A 17319-nucleotide genomic window follows, 5' to 3' on the forward strand; every position below is an offset into this window, starting at 1 on the left:
TCCATTGGGTTGTGGACCCTTCTTGATACACACGGGAAACTGTTGAGTGTGAAAAACCTAGCAACATTGCAGTTCTTGACACACTCAAACCGATGCTCATGGCACCTACTACCATACCCTGTACGGCAGTAAATAGGCACTTATAAATCTTTGTCTTTCCCATTCACCCTCTGAATGGCACACATACACAAACCATGTCTCAATTGTCTCAAGGCGTAAAAATACTTCTTTAACCTGTCTCCTGCCCTTCATCTACACTAATTGAAGTGTATTTGGATTTAACAAGTGACATCAATAAGGGATAATAGCTTTCACTTGGATTCACCTGGTCAGTCTACGTCATGGAAAGGGCAGGTGTTCCTTATGCTTTGTACACTCCGTGTATATTTCTTAATTGCTCAAAATAAGTGACCAAACTTGGTCACTGGCTTGGCTACTGGTTCAAGAGCTATAAGGATAATAGACAGAGGCCAGCGGAGATTGAATAAGGCATATGCAAAACCCTGTAGACGGATTCTTCAAGAACCGAGAGAAAGAAAACAAACAATAGCTAGGCCAACGCTATCACATATTTTGCCAAGCCCTCCGGCATTGTCTGCCCCTGTGCTGCTCCATTGTCTAATAATCCCACTATTGAGGCCACTAAAAAGACACAGTGGGTTACCGAGATGAATGGGCTGTTACCTCCAAGCTGCTAGCAACCGGACTCATTTATTTGAGTGACCTCCACTGTTGCCAGAGAGGGCCCTAACCTCTACTGCAGACCCGCAGGCCAGATCAATACACCACACAGGGTCCCATGCTGGGATATGGCATGTCAACTACCGGCAGCTCGCGGTTTATTTTTGAACTCTTACCAGGTAAGTTGACTGAGAACATACAGTATTCTCCGCTGAGAACACATCTGCAGTAACAGCATGGGGATTTTTTTTTAAACCTTATTTTAACTAGGCAAGTCAGTTAAGAACAAATTCTTATTTACAATGACAGCCTACCCCAGCCAAACCCTAACCCAGACGACACTGGGCCAATTGTGTGCCGCCCTATGGGACTCCCAATCACGGCCGGTTGTGATACAGCCCAAGATCAAACCAGGGTCTGTGATGACGCCTCGAGCACTGAGATGCAGTGCCTTAGACCGCTGCGCCACTCGAGAGCAAGGGAGAAAGGCATATTTTTCTTTAGGACTGCGGTCAATCAAACCACATCACAATACTAGATAGAGGCTAGACAGAGATTACTGAAAGGTACTAAATAACCTAAATATGCCTTTGTAGACTCTAGTTAATATCATGCGCAAAACCCTATACATTCGTAAATACTGTGACTTTACTACTTCAAGAAGTAAACCATTCAAAGTGAAACGACTTCAATCGACTGCACTACAGATTCTGTTTCATGCTCGTTTCTTTTTCAGTTATTATAAAAGGCAATGATTCAATGGCCTGGTGGTTGAGGCCTGTTGGAGTTGTCTTCAGACAGAGGATATAAAGGACATGCTGACAAGGGAGTGCGGTTTTCTCTGAAAATGAATCAGTCACGCAATATACAATTTCAACCGTTGCACTCCAATCTATATCTGTAAAGTGCTTAGGTTGGCATTAGCGACTTGATGAATTGAATTGAGAACAGACGGTTATTTGAGTAACCCCTCCATCGTCCATGACATAATTCCGTCCTGGGAGCTGAAGTGACCACAGTTTCATGATACTTCAATCTGGGACAAATGCTTTATGTATTTTGATACCATTCATTTTTAATCACGACCAGAATACTCCTCTCCAAACCACTTCCAAGCCACTGTGGGCTGAAGGGGATCCCTTACATTACAGTACATGTAGCTCGAACATCTTTCTAAACTAGACCAAGATGTCTTAGAATAAAATATATATTATGTATATAGCCAGGGGATGTTTTGTACATTATAAGAAGAGACATACAGTCAAAGGGGAATAGATTCTTCACATTTAAGGTTTGAAGATGTTCAGTATCACTCGCCCTGTGTGTGTGTGTGTGTGTGTGTGTGTGTGTGTGTGTGTGTGTGTGTGTGTGTGTGTGTGTGTGTGTATTTATGCAGAAAAAGGTCTGTACTTGAGAGTAAAATATAAAGAATATAGATAAAAGTAGAGGAGGACTCTACGGTATAATGAGTTTGACAATGAAAATAACACTGTCCTCCCTGTGGTCACAGTCATGTGATCAATCATCTCAATGGCTCATTCTATTTCCTCCTTTGTACGCTGACCCTTCTCTCACATGTAAAATGTGTGTGTATGCGCGTGTGTGCGTGCGTGCATGTGTGTGTGCGCGCATGGGTCCGCATGCCTGAGTGTGTGCGCATGTACTCTCCAATCCAGATATTATATCATCAAAGGGGAAGTGTTCTGTTTGATGATGAACGTAATCGTTTGACGTTTTAAAATACCACTGCGTGAATATTCACAGCAGGCATGTCCTCTGAATATCAGACTGATCTTAATGTGCATTCCTCTCCTGTGAATCAGGTTTAAAGCCTGCCATGCCTGTAATACGACTTTTAAATCACTCTTTATAGCTGCTTTTATGCTTCCATAAATGATCTTATCAAACAAGTCAAGGATACAAAGTATTATAATGGCTCGCCAACCATTTTTCTTTCAGATCAATATCTACGAGTTGTCATTTAAAACATATGCGTTTAATAGTCGACATGGGAGCGTCAATAAGCATCAGGGTGATTTGGCCATTTGACAAGTAGTCTTTACCCGTAGCATTATATTTGATCTCATGTCGACAAAAGCTATGATTGATACAGCAATATAATGCAGTGCATCAGCAGGGGAAAAGCCACCATTGATCGGAATTAGAACAAGTTTCACCTGAGTAGGTGCTAATGATGCCAACTCTGTTCAAAGCAATAGGAAAAAGACAAGTAGATCTAGACAGTTATATAAACAGCACAGCCTTCAACACACAGCCTGAACCCGTTTCCTTGTCATGTGTTGAGAAATAGACACCTAACTGTTTCCATGTAGGTGGCTAATACAGCAACTCCATTAGGCTGCCTGTTGAAATGAAATCAGCCATTTCTCTAGAGTACAGTCTATAGCAGATCTGGTCATTTAAAAATTCTAGAGTAGGACTTGATTATAATAGCATGCTGTGCAGTTTGGTCTGATGTATGCAACTGCTTACCAACAATGACAAAAGCAAATCGGTTTGGACAGCAAGGTTGGGTTTAATTCCACTGAACCACACAGGATTCATTGAAATTTCAATTTACAACATGTCATTTTAGAAAATAAGAGGTCATCGATGTATGAATTGGATATCAATCTTCTCAAAGTAAGGCCCTGTGCGCCACTAGTCTTCTCATAGAATTGACAGAAATTCAGTTCCAATGGAATTGATCATTTACCCGAGGAAACAGCAACAAAATATTCCCCAGCAAGCGCTCTCTGTAATCCACCAAAATAGAAAACATTGTGGGTTCAGGAGATGGATGAGCATGCTACACTGTCCCATATACAGTGCCTTCAGAAAGTATTCAGACCCCTTGACTTTTTCCACATTTTGTTACATTACATCCTTATTCTAAAATATATATTTTTTAAATCATCACAACCTACACAAAATACCCCATAATGGATGTATTAAAATGTATTAAAAAATAAATAAAACATAAATACCTTATTTACATAAGTATTCAGACCCTTTGCTATGAGCCTTGAAATTGAGCTCAGGTGCATCCTGTTTTTATTTGTCATCCTTGAGGTTTCTACAACTTGATTGGAATCCACCTGTGGTAAATTTAATTGATTGGACATGATTTGGAAACGCACACATCTGTCTATATCAGGTCCCACAGTTGACAGTGCATGTCAGAGCATAAACCAAGCCATGAGGTCAAAGGAATTGTCCATAGAGCTCCGAGACAGCAATATGTCGAGGCACAGATCTGGGGAAGGGAACCAAAACATTCCTGCAGCATTGAAGGTCCCCAAGAACACAGTGGGCTCCATTCTTAAATGGAAGAAGTTTGGAACCATCAAGACTCTTCCTAGGGAGGTGACCAAGAACCCGATATAATCACTCTGACAGAGCTCTATAAATCCTCTGTGGAGATGGGGGAACCTTCCAGAAGGACAACCATCTCTGCAGCACTCCACCAAATCAGGGCTTTAGTGCCAAGTGTCACGTCAGGAGGAAACCTGGCACCATCCCAACGGTGAAGCATGGTGGTGGCAGCATCATGGTGTGGGGATGTTTTTGTTGTTGTTGTTTTTTACTTTGTTTTTATTGAAGAACACACAAATTGTTTAAATAAAGCATTAATAACTTCTGGCAGGTACAGCACATCATACATTCACAAGATTAGTTACAGTAACATTATCTTTGAATTAGATCATTTTTAAGTACGATACCCATTTTTCACAGTATTCTTGGCCTCTATCCTCATAAGTTCTTAAAGCAAAGGTCATACGCTCCATATAATGTATTTCTTTAACAATGTCTATCTATTGTGTCACGGTGGAAGGGCTCTTTTTGTAGCCATTTCCTAGTGAAAGCCTTTTTACTGGCTGCCAGTAGGATCTTCACCTGGTAATTTTCTCAAATGTGTAAGTTATCAGGTATTTCATCCAATAACACAGAAATTAGTGTTTGTTCTATGTCAAACCCCATTATTTTTCCAATGTTAGATCTTATTTCTCCCCAGTAAGTTTCAATTGCAGGACAGGACCAAAATATATGTATGTGATCCGTTCTTGATAGCCCGCATTCTCTCCAACAAGGGTGTTGGGAGTCAGTCTGTTTTGTTTTCAGTTTAGGTGTTATGAAGAAATGTATAACATTCTTTCAAAAGAATTCTCTCCACGTAATTGAGTTGGTAGAGCTTAATTGGGTCTCAAATATGTTCAACCACGTTTTATTGGTTATTTCAATGTTAAGTTCCTCCTCCCATTTCGGTTTAATATAGTTTGTAGTGTTTCTTTGTGGATAAAATACCCAGGTAAAGATTTGAAATAGTTTTCTATGATACTCCAAGTTTTCTGCATTAGTGAACACTTCAATGTCTGAGTTACCTGAGGGTCAAACACTTTTATTCCTTTTAAAAAGTAGCAACCTCTGGTTACCTGTAAAACAGTCTTTATCCAAGCCATGGTTTTTACTTAGGTCCTGGAATGGTGGGGATGTTTTTCAGCGGTAGGGACTGGGAGACTAGTCAGGATCGAGGCAAAGATGAACGGAGCAAAGTACAGAGAGATCCTTGATGAGCGCTCAGGACCTCAGACTGGGGCGAAGGTTCACCTTCCAACAGGACAACAACCCTAAGCATACAGCCAAGACAACGCAAGAGTAGCTTTGGGACAAATCTCTGTATGTCCTTGAGTGGTCCAGCCAGATCCCAGACTTGAACCCGATCTAACAGCTCTGGATAGACCTGAAAATTGCTGTGCTGTGCACCAACCTGACAGATCATGAGAGGATCTGCGGAGAGAAATAGAAGACCTCCCCAAATACAGGTGCGCCAAGCTTGTACCCAAATAGGCAGTAATCACTGACAAAGGTTCTTCAACAAAGTACTGCGTTAAGGGTCTGAATACTTATGCAAATGTCATATTTCATTTTTTTAAGGCTGTAACGTAACAAAATGTGGACAAAAGACCGCGACAAAGGATAAGAGTTTACTCTTCTAAGAGGGAGCAGTTAATGGGACAGAAGAGGAGAAAATAAAGACGATACATCAACTGAAACACTTCGCCTGGCTTGCAACTTGATGTGGCCGGCGCTCAGGTCGCGAGGATCTGTGGCTCAAAACACAGTGACACATTCCCAGCTCTCTGGGAAGATGTGAACGCCTGCTATGCATCCAGATAGGAGTTTTCTTCAAACACATCACAGATGGTCAAACCCTTTTGACTAAACTTATTTATTCTGTATATTCACAATTTATTGAATTATGTAGGCAGTGTGAGGGTTAATTTTTGTCTTCCATGATCAATTGATGGATTCCACTGTCAAATGATGTGACGCAGATCTGAGGCAGGTGTTTTTGAATTGCGACACATTCATTTGTTAGACTCCCAGTGTGTGCGCCCGTGTGTACGGGAGTGTGAGGTGCTTTCAAACAAACACCCAACAGGACTCTGGTGCGTGCTGTGCGGTCTTCTCATGTGATTCAATTGAGTGGTGTGTAAAACTGGCAGATATCTTTGGTGGCTGTCTTGTTTGGATAAATTTGACTTATTTTGTAATTAGTGCACTGAAAATGTCACAGACACATAACGTTAATAACATAAAACAGCTGTTAAAAAATGTCTTGAAGACTCTGGTTCATTAGGCGTTGGATTGTAGTCGACAGAGTATGCTTCAGCACAATCATCTCAATTCATTTGTCAGACAATTACCCATCATCAGGGCCAACACAACGACAAACAAACCAACATCGCAAAACGAAAATTCTAAATTCTCTGGACTATTTTGAGAGGAAACATGGCCAGCAAAGACCATCTTTAATCGTAGTCTTCTTTCTCTTGGATCAGGGGGTTAACAGTTGCAAATGCTATGCACCAACAGTCTGCCAAGACTCTGGTAGTCTCTAGTAGTCAAGTATGTGTCTCGCACTGCCCATAATGGTGTGAATTACAATGAAATATTGAGTTCATTTGTGAATAAGTGGATCTGAACGGCCCTTTCTAACGGCTTCCATATGCCTATTCAGTTGATGGAAACCTTTGGATGGGTCATTTCTCTTAGCTGCTTCATTAAATAGTAAAAAGTTGAAAGTGTAATGCTTCATGACAAAAAGAGAAAGAACAAGATTTATAGCAGTGGGACATTATTATTATTATTTTTTTGATCCAGTAGAAAATTAAAAGGTGGCGTCGGATACGATATATGAATAACACGATAACTAATGAACAATGCGGCTGTTGATTGGCGCATTAATTACAATTTGAGAACTCGGGGCGGACATTTCTAAAGGATGGTAGCTTAGATACCTGCGAACAAGACGTAGCACGTATTGTTTACTTCCCCTTTTGATTCAAATAGTACGGGGAAAGTGGGCGAGATAAAAGTCACAGTGGGGAGTCGTACTAACAAGACCCAATCAGCGGCAGCCCTCCAGACATCTCCAAAAGAGATACCAAAGGAGAGAGGCTGCGGGGGGTAGGAGACCAGTTCAGAGCTCTCTAGTCAAAGGAGGGCCTTTTGAAATCAGCAAATTCCATGCGCTTTCTGAGCCACAGAGATTGGGGGGGGGGTTCATGCGTTGCATGTTGCAGCTGCAACAAAGATGTTGGAAAAAGTGAGAAAGAAAGCACCATGTTAGGTGCCTTGTAAGGTCCCTCAAATCTCTTGTTTTACTCCCATTACAAGTTGTCAATAAGTTATTTGGAAAGACATGATATGGCATCACATAAATCTTGTGGGGCTTTAAAGTTTTTTTTTTATGAGAACACATAAATTGGAAGGAAATGTGTGAACAAGCAGGTGGTGGAAACATTCATTGTTTCGATCACTACACTTGCATCAATTTATCTTCCATGTTTTTTTTCCATCAATCAATCAAATTCCAATCTGCTTTATAAAGCCCTTCTTTTTTTTACATCAGCAGTTGTCACAGAGTACACAGTTGGAGATGACCTTTCCTTAGATAATGTTATGTAAGCCAAAGAGGGTGGGTCTCAAGAGGCAATTAAGAGAGGCGAAAGATCCACATCTCAGATCCACGTCTCAAGAGATTGAACATGACCGAAAAATGAATTGATTTGAGTCTGAACACGACACATTTCCTTTTGTACCACGTACCCTTCCTATATGCTCTGGCCATTTGACGAAAGTCCTTTGATAATCAACCACTATCATCTGCCTCGTTCTTGTGTACCTTTGGTAATACTGATTGAAAAAGTATGGTGATACTGTAGCAAAACACTGTACATGACAATACAGGCAACTATGGTAAACAAGATTTTATATGCTTTTTGAGAGCATTAAAGATTTTTTTTAAATACATTTTAATAAAGAACTCCTTAAATTAGCCCAACAGTAGCAAAGACTTCCGCTTTCAAAACGGCTCCAAAGAATATACCTGAGACCTTGGCTGATGTGCAGAAAATATAATACCACAAAGACATTAACAAACAAGTATTAGACAATAACTTCACTTCAAATTAAACCAGTTGAAGGCAAAACATTGCACTTTCTATAGAAATCTGTCATGAATGCAGAATAAATGCAGTTCACTGTAAGACATATTACACACTGAAAGTACCCGACATTCAGCAAAAGCAACGAAACAAACTGTCTTTATATAGCTATATAGAGTGCTTTTCAATTCAGTAAATACCCTATCTAAATCAAAATAAAAGACCGATGTATCACTTAAAGTGGAAATGCCAGCGTTTTAGGCATCATTCTTCCTGGGGGTGTATATGAACAGATTTTTACTCATACAAATCTGTTCATATACACCCCCAGGAAGAATATGACACCTTTTTTACATTTTCTGACAAGCGAGCACTTAGGCATTTGGGAAAATTTGAAAGCAATATATAGACTGAAAGTGGCCCGTGTGTGTTTGTACAATTAATAGACACCTTTTTATTAGGTTGTATTTGCTGCAGTGTCTGTCTTGTCCAGGGCTCTACACAGACCGGTGCGCCATAGGCCTACCGTAGCTCTGATTGGCTATATCAAATCAAATCAAATTTATTTATATAGCCCTTCGTACATCAGCTGATATCTCAAAGTGCTGTACAGAAACCCAGCCTTAAAACCCCAAACAGCAAGCAATGCAGGTGTAGAAGCTTATATGCAAATAAGCCATTTCCCATACCGCCTGCCATCATTCATTTTGAACGGGACAGTGTTCACAGGCAGCAGCAACAGCGTGACTTTAGAACATTAGTAAGTATTCGCCAAAAGCCACAAAATACACCGGAATGGTTTTCTGGAAATATGTAAATACCACAGAAGTCCTCTTACATTTCAGAACTTTACAGTCCTATTGATCAAACAACCATGAACAGGTATGCTATCTCTCCCTCCCTAAGATCAACAGCTAATGGAAGACAGAGCAAGATGAGCTAAAGTCTAATGGGGCAAGAGTAGATAAAGCCTCTCAAACTGTTCCAGCTTGTAGTGGGCTGTCAAAATTGCACTGTTAATAGATTGGGAATTGTAGCCTGCTCGCCCTTCTGCAACTTGCCGGTCAATGCATGCTTATCCCAACCCACGCTTTGACCACTGAATGGGAACTGCCTGCATGCCCTTTTGATCATGTCAAATACATGTGATTGACAACTAAGAGACATACATGCTAACTGTGGATAACAGTCGTTCAAGTTCAGCATTGTTAGTTGGCTAGCAAAGTGATTCATATTTCTTGCTAGCTAACTAAATGACACCGGCATCTCTAGCTGTAGCCACCGAAAAACAATATGAGGGGGAAAAGTTCTAATTTACAACTGCGACCTGGCCAAGATAAGGCAAAGCTGTTCAACACATCCAACACAGAATTACACATGGAATAAACAAACATATAGTCAATAATACAGTAGAAAAAATAAGTATATATACAGTGTGTGCAAATGAGGTAAGATAAGGGAGGTAAGGCAATACAATAGGCAATAGTGGTGAGGTAATTACGATATAGCAATGAAACACTGGAGTGATAGATGTGCAGAAGATGAATGTGCAAGTAGAGATAGGGTGCGAAAGAGGAAAATAAATAAATACAGTATGTGGATGAGGTAGTTGGATGGGCTATTTACAGATGGGCTATGTGCATGTGCAATGATCTGTGAGCTGCTCTGAAAGCTGGTGCTTGGAATTAGTGAAGGAGATAAGAGTCTCCAGCTTCAGCGATTCTTGCAGTTTGTTCCAGTCATTGGCAGCAGAGAACTAGAAGGAAAGGTGGCCAAATGAGGAATTGGCTTTGGGGATGACTACTGAAATATACCTGCTGGAGCGGGCGCTGTCGGTAGGTGCTGCTATGGTGACCAGTGAACTGAGATAAGGCAAAGTTTTACCGAGCAAAGACTTGTAGATGACCTGTAGCCAGTGGGTTTGGCGACGAGTATGAAGCGAGGGCCAGCCAACGAGCGCATACAGGTCGCAGTGGTTGGTAGTATATGGGGCTTTGGTGACAAAACAGATGGCACTGTGATAGGCTGCATCCAATTTGCTGAGTAGAGTGTTGGAGGCCATTTTGTAAATGACATCGCCGAAGTCGAGGATCGGTAGGATAGTCAGTTTTACGAGGGTATGTTTGGCAGCATGAGTGAAGGATGCTTTGTTGCAAAATAGGAAGCCGATTCTACATTTAATTGGAGATGCTTAATGTGAGTCTGGAAGGAGAGTTTACAGTCTAACCAGACACCTAGGTATTTGTATTGTCAACATATTCTAGGTCAGAACCATCCAGACTAGTGATGCTGGACGAGCGGGCAGGTGCGGGCAGCGATTGGTTGAAGAGCATGCATTTAGTTTTACTTGCATTTAAGAGCAGTTGGAGGCCACAGAAGCAGAGTTGTAATGGCATTGAAGCTCGTCTGGAGGTTAGTTAGCACAGTGTCCAAAGAAGGGCCAGATGTATACAGAATGGTGTCGTCTGCGTAGAGGTGGATCAGAGAATCACCAGCAGCAAGAGCGACATCACTGATGAATACAGAGAAGAGAGTCAGCCCGAGAATTGAACCCTGTGGCACCCCCATAGAGACTGCCAGGGGTCCGAACAACAGGCCCTCCAATTTGACACACTGAACTCTATCAGAGAAGTAGTTGGTGAACCAGATGAGGCAGTCATTTGAGAAACGAAGGCTGTTGAGTCTGCCGATAAGAATGTGGTGATTGACAGAGTCGAAAGCCTTGGCCATGTCGATGAATAAGGCTGCACAGTATTGTCTCTTATCGATGGCAGTTATGATATTGTTTAGGACCTTGAGCGTGGCTGAGGTGCACCCATGACCAGCTCAGAAGCCCAATTTCATAGTGGAGAAGGTACAGTGGGATTCGAAATGGTCGGTGATCTGTTTGTTAACTTGGCATTCGAAGACCTTAGAAAGGCAGGGTAGGATAGATATAGGTCTGTAGCAGTTTGGGTCTAGAGTGTCTCCCCATTCGAAGAGGGGGGTTGACCGCGGCAGCTTTCCAATCTTTGGGGATCTTAGACGATACAAAAGAGAGACTGAACAGGCTAGTAATAGGGGACAATTTTGCAACAATTTCGGCAGATCATTTTAGAAAGAGAGGGTCCAGATTGTCTAGCCCGGCTGATTTGTAGGGGTCCAGATTTTGTAGCTCTTTCAAGAACATCAGCTATCTGGATTTGGGTGAAGGAGAAATGGGGGAGGCTTGGGTGAGTTGCTGTGGGGGACCCAGGGCAGATGACCGGGGTAGGGGTAGCCAGGTGGAAAGCATGGCCAGCCGTAGAAAAATGCTTATTGAAATTCTCAATTATCGTGGATTTATCGGTTGTGACAGTGTTTCCTAGCCTCAGTGCAGTGGGCAGCTGGGAGGAGGAGCTCTTATTATCCATGGACTACAGTGTCCCATAACTTTTTTGAGTTTGTGCTACAGGATGCAAATTTCTGTTTGAAAAAGCTAGCTTTAGCTTTCCTAACTACTTGTATATCAATGTCAATGACTTGATATTGAGTCAATGAAACTGAAACAGTGCATCCCGAATGAGTGGAGGCAGCAAAAAATGTACCAGGCCAGCTGTGATTTACAACCTGATAGCAATATATTTTGGACTACCATGAAATGTATTGGTGAATTATATTAATAATGTATTGAGCTCCATCCATCTATTCTGCTAACAATGCCTTGCTCTAAGTCATGGAATTTTGAGTCAAATATAACCTATTTTTAAAACCTCTTACAAAGTTGGTTTTGCAGCATAAACTGGGAATTTGATATAGTTAACTGATATTACTGTCTGTTTGTTACATATCTGCAAAGTAGTCAGTTCCACCTTAAAGCAATATACTTGTTTACCCCGCATTCGATGCACAGAAGATCTCTTCAAAAGAATACCACAGTCTCAAGTTTCGGGTTTCGAGCAAGATCATTGCACTTCAAACCATTGAACTTACTTAATCAGCTATTGTGTGTTCTCGTTCAACCACTGTGGAATTTCTAAGCGAAATCTCTGACCGACTCTTTACAAAGCTATCTTTGATTACACGCTAGCCCATAGGGAAACTTTACAAAACTCCCCTACTTCCCTGTGGAGAAGGCCAGGTGACTACCAACCACTCAATTGGTAGACCAAATTCTTATCCACAAAAGTCCTTCCAAATACAACTTGCACCAATCAGAACCCACCATTCATCGCTTCCACAAATGAATGTTTTCCTGAGCACCAATGAAAGACTATAACACACTGCTGACTAGGATGAACATTTGTTGTGATTCCTTTTTTTTTTTAACTTTGTACTTAAACAATATCTCCACAAAACAGGAGTCAGGGGGCTCACATTTAACAAATAAAGGTTTGGCAGACTTACCGATTTCGTTGTCCGACTTATTGTCAATTTCCGTGTCTGTGATGGTAAGGGCTGAGTTGGAGCGACTAGACAGGCACGAGCTTTGGCCTGACTTGGCACCCCTTCCCCAGAGAGCCATGGTACGTTCCGGGGATGTGGGCTCATGATTTTCTGTGGGGACAGTTCTTTTGGAGTAGCGACCAAGGGGGTGTGAGAGGCCCGTTTCAGGGCAGAGGGCCAGGCCTCTGCGTGTGGAAGGCTCACATATCCCAAGTTGCCTCAGCGAGAAGCCCTGTCCTGTAAAATCAAAAACAAATGCGCTTTTAAATAGCTGCCTTATAATTTAACAATATTATCAAACCCCAATCCTAAACCCAGAATATATGCCACGGTGTATAGCTTTCAAATTGTTTGACTGTTCTTAGAAGGGCAGTAGGCAGGGTTGGGTACGTTACTTCTAAATGTAATCCGTTACTAGTTACCTGTCCAAAATTGTAATCAGTAACGTAACTTTTGGATTACCTAAACTCAGTAACATATTCTGATTACATTCCGTTACTTTTAGATTACATTCCCTTTAAAAGGCATTAGAAGAAGACAAACATGTATGTTTCCAATTGAACAACATCTATTGCAGGATAAATCAATCTTAAAGTTTACATAGCTGGCCATATATAGATGTTACATTTTACTTTATGGATTGGTTATGTAGGCTTCTTCTAACACATTGCTTTCTATTACATACAATAATAATAATAAGAAGAATAATAATAATAATAATAATAAAAATATTAAATTATATCTTTACATTAAAAACCAGTCTATCAGAATTCAAGTCATTACAATAAATGTTATACCCCTTGATTTCAAGAATAGGATTTAGAAATACAGAAGTATAGATTAGCCAAATTGTATTACCTGAGCATAACCCCAAAACTAAGGACTTATTAGCCAGCCCTACTGTTTATGATTTGGTTGTCATGGAGGACGATTGTGCTTATTGATTCGAGTTGAAAAATGAATGCTGCGCTCATGGAATGGCATGCTTTGAGCACTACTGAAAATATTGATATCTTGATCATATGCAGCTGTTTAAAGGGCAAATACACAGATAAAATAATAACAAAACGGCCGCCCCGCCTCTGTTTTGACAAAAAGCTGAGGGATGGGCCTGGAGAAATGTAACCACTCTCAGATTAAGAAACAGAGCTATGGATGCGAGGACTGACCATCAATGATATCAAAATGATTGTTTTAACCATGTTATGAGGCTATACAGTGTTTGTTTACATTTGCAATGTTTACAAACATCGGGAAAACACAAGCATATTTCGGGTTCTCATTCAGTAGGACATTTGAACTAAGCTCATGAGGCATTTATAAGTTATATTCTTCAAGAATCAATGGATATACAGTACCAGTCAAAAGTTTGAACACACCTACTCATTCAAGGGTTTTTCTTTATTTTAAAATAATATTGAAGACATCTAAAATATGAAATAACAGATATGAAATCATGTAGTAACCAAAATAAGTGTTAAACAAATGAAAATATATGTTAGATTTTAAATTCTTCAAAGTAGCCACCCTTTGACTTGATGACAGCTTTGCTACTTTGAAGAATATTAAATATATTTTGATTTGTTTAGCAGTTTTTAGGTTACTACATGATTCCCTACAAGTTTTGAAGTCTTAACTATTATTTTACAAAATATATATATTTTTATCAACATGAATTAGAATGAGCAAAAAAAGCCTCAATTTTATTCCACAGGCTGGGAACTGCACTATGCAGCTGTTGCAAGAGTGTATATTTCAATGGCTGTGCACTGGTTTCAAAAATAATGATTGATTAGCAACTTAAACTTCTTGAATTCAACCATTATTGGGTTCAAATACACATTTAGATTTGTGAATAATCATCCACAACAACCACAATCTGTAAGGCGCAAATAGCTAAATGAGAGAAAAGCAGTGTGATTCACATCAATGCGCTATGTACACCACCGTTCAAAAGTTTGGGGTCACTTAGAAATGTCCTTGATTTTTAAAGAAAAGCAATTTTTTTGGTCCATAAAAATAACATCAAATTGATCAGAAGTACAATGTAGACACTGTTAATGTTGTAAATGAGTATTGTAGCTGGAAATGGCTAATTTCTAATGGAATATCTACATAGGCGTACAGAGGCCAATTATCAGCAACCATCACTCCTGTGTTCCAATGGCACGTTGTGTTAGCTAATCCAAGTTCATCATTTTAAAAGGCGAATTGATCTTTAGAAAACCCTTTTGCAATTATGTTAGCACAGCTGAAAACTGTTGTCCTGATTAAAGAAGCAATATAACTGTCCTTCTTTAGACTACAGAGGCTGGTGAAAGTATGTCAAGCTTATAAAGACATACTCCAAGAGTCTTTGCAGCTGTAATTGCTGCAAAAGGTAGCTCTACAAAGTATTGACTTTGAGGGGGTGAATAGTTATGCATGATCAAGAGTTTCAGTTTTTTTGTCTTATTTCTTGTTTGTTTCACAATAAAAAAAACTATTTTGCATCTTCAAAGTGGTAGGCATGTTGTGTAAATCAAGTGATACAGAAAAAAAAAATCTATTTTAATTCCAGGTTGTAATGCAACAAAATAGGAAAGACACAAAGGGGGATGAATACTTTTGCAAGGCACTGTAGATGAGAATCTGGAGCATCGGCATTTATGGGTTCGATTACAGGCTCAAAATGGCCAGAAACAAAGACCTTTCTTCTGAAACTCGTCAGTCTATTCTTGTTCTGAGAAATTAAGTCTATCCCATGCGAGGAATTGCCAAGAAACTGAAGATCTCGTACAACGCTGTGTAATACTCTCTTCACAGAATAGCGCAAACTGTATCTAATCAGAATAGAGGACAAGTACATTAGAGTGTCTAGTTTGAGAAATTGACACCTCACAAGTCCTCAACTGGCAGCTTAATTAAATAGTACCCTCAAGACACCAGTCTCAACGTCAACAGTGAAGAGGCGACTCCGGGATGCTGGCCTTCTAGGCAGAGTTGCAAAGAAAAAGTCATATCTCAGATTGCCCAATCAAAATAAAATATTAAAATGGGCAAAAGAACACAGACACAGGGCAGAGGTACTTTAGCCAGTTAGCTTGGGAGTTTGGTTGAGACAATAATTAATTTACTGGCAGGCAAGCTGCAGAAGGACAAGTAAGCTACAATGGCCCATTGTTTATTAATGCAATTTTGACAAGCTGAAAAAGTTTGAGAGTTCATCTAAATGTTCGTACGTTATATTTTAGCTCATCTTGTTCTGTCTAGCATTAGTCCTTGATCTTGTTGTTGTTGATGTGCATAACTGAGTGAGAGAGAGCCTATCTTTTCACGGTTGTTTGATCAATAGGACTGTAAAGTTCCCAAATGTAAGAGGACTCCCATGGTATTTATATATTTGCAAAACTCCATTAAGGTGTATTCTGTGGCTTTGGCGAATGTGTTCTAAAGTCGTGCTGTTGCAGGTACATGTAAAATGATGGCAGACCTGAGTAGCAAATGCCTTGTTTGCAAAAAGGCCTACTGTTGCTCCGATTGGCTATGGCGCACTGCTCTGCGTGTCACGGATACCCCCGGAAATGTGTCATTACGCACACCTGGTCCCCATTTCCATGATTAGTAATTGTATAAAAGTGCCCTTTGTTCACCATGGTCTTGTCGATTATTTTTACAACGTCTGTTGGTTGTGTGAGTACCTGTGCTGTGTTTTTTTGGCTTTCGTGCCGCTTGTATTGCGCAGATGATCACGGGTCTCGTCCTGTGTGGTATCTTTGTGCGCCCGTGAATTTATTCGAGGTACTCCTCGCTCTTTGGTTTGGATTTCAACCCTGTGTTTTGTATATGTGTTTGTTTGGTCTTCATCCCCGTGCCTTTACATGGCACGCTGTACTTTGGGTCCATAAAAACCCCTATTACGCATTCCTGCGCCTGTCTCCCGATCCTTTACACCAATGTGATACTGCGTAGACTCCGGTCTTGGAGAAGAGATGTCTATTAATTGTCCAAACGCACTGCCACTTTTCCACTCACAAATGCCTTAGTATATGTAATTCCCAAACATAATTATGCTGCAATAGCTTATGTGTCGGGGGCTAGGGTCCGTGTTATATCTGGAGTATTTCTCCTGTCTTATCCGGTGTCCTGTGTTAATTTAAGTAGGCTCACTCTAATTCTCTCTCTCTTTCTCTTCTTTCCAAGGACCTGAGCCCTAGGACCATGCCTCAGGACTACCTGGCCTGATGACTCCTTGCTGTCCCCAGTCCACATGGTTGTGCTGCTGCTCCAGTTTCATCTGTTCTGCCTGTGGCTATGGAACCCTGACCTGTTCACCGGACGTGCTACCTTGTCCCTGACCCTCTGTTTTCGACACTCTGACTCTGACTCTGAATGATCAGCTATGAAAAGCCAACTGACATTTACTCCTGAGGTGCTGACCTGATTCACCCTCTACAACCACTGTGATTAATTATTATTTGACCCGGTTGGTCATCTATGAACGTTTGAACATCTTAGCCATGTACTGTTATAATCTCCACCCGGCACAGCCAGAAGAGGACCGGCCACCCCTCAGAGCCTGGTTCCTCTCTAGGTTTCTTCCTAGGTCAATGCATTTCTAGGGAGTTTTTCCTAGCCACTGTGCTTCTACATCTGCATTGCTTGCTGTTTGGGGTTTTAGGCTGGGTTTCTGTATAGCATTTTGTGACATTGGCTGATGTAAAATGGGATTTAATACATCTGATTGACTTAAGAATTTATGAAAATGTGAAAATGACAATATGTAATTACTCACTTGTCAGAA

General features: G+C 40.7%; 1 protein-coding gene across 4 annotated transcripts in view; it reads right to left on the minus strand.

Annotated features, from left to right (window-relative positions):
• LOC112256333 (teneurin-3-like) overlaps positions 1-17319 on the minus strand; it is a 185733-nt gene that overhangs the window by 136218 nt on the left and 32196 nt on the right. For all 4 annotated transcript variants that reach the window (XM_042325644.1, XM_042325643.1, XM_024429505.2 and 1 more), the window contains exon 3: positions 12498-12773. In XM_042325644.1, the coding sequence (XP_042181578.1) occupies positions 12498-12773 (276 nt within the window). The remainder of the gene's footprint in view (positions 1-12497; positions 12774-17319) is intronic.

Source organism: Oncorhynchus tshawytscha, linkage group LG08 (assembly GCF_018296145.1).
Source record: "Oncorhynchus tshawytscha isolate Ot180627B linkage group LG08, Otsh_v2.0, whole genome shotgun sequence".
In the NCBI taxonomy this organism is placed as follows: domain Eukaryota; kingdom Metazoa; phylum Chordata; class Actinopteri; order Salmoniformes; family Salmonidae; genus Oncorhynchus; species Oncorhynchus tshawytscha.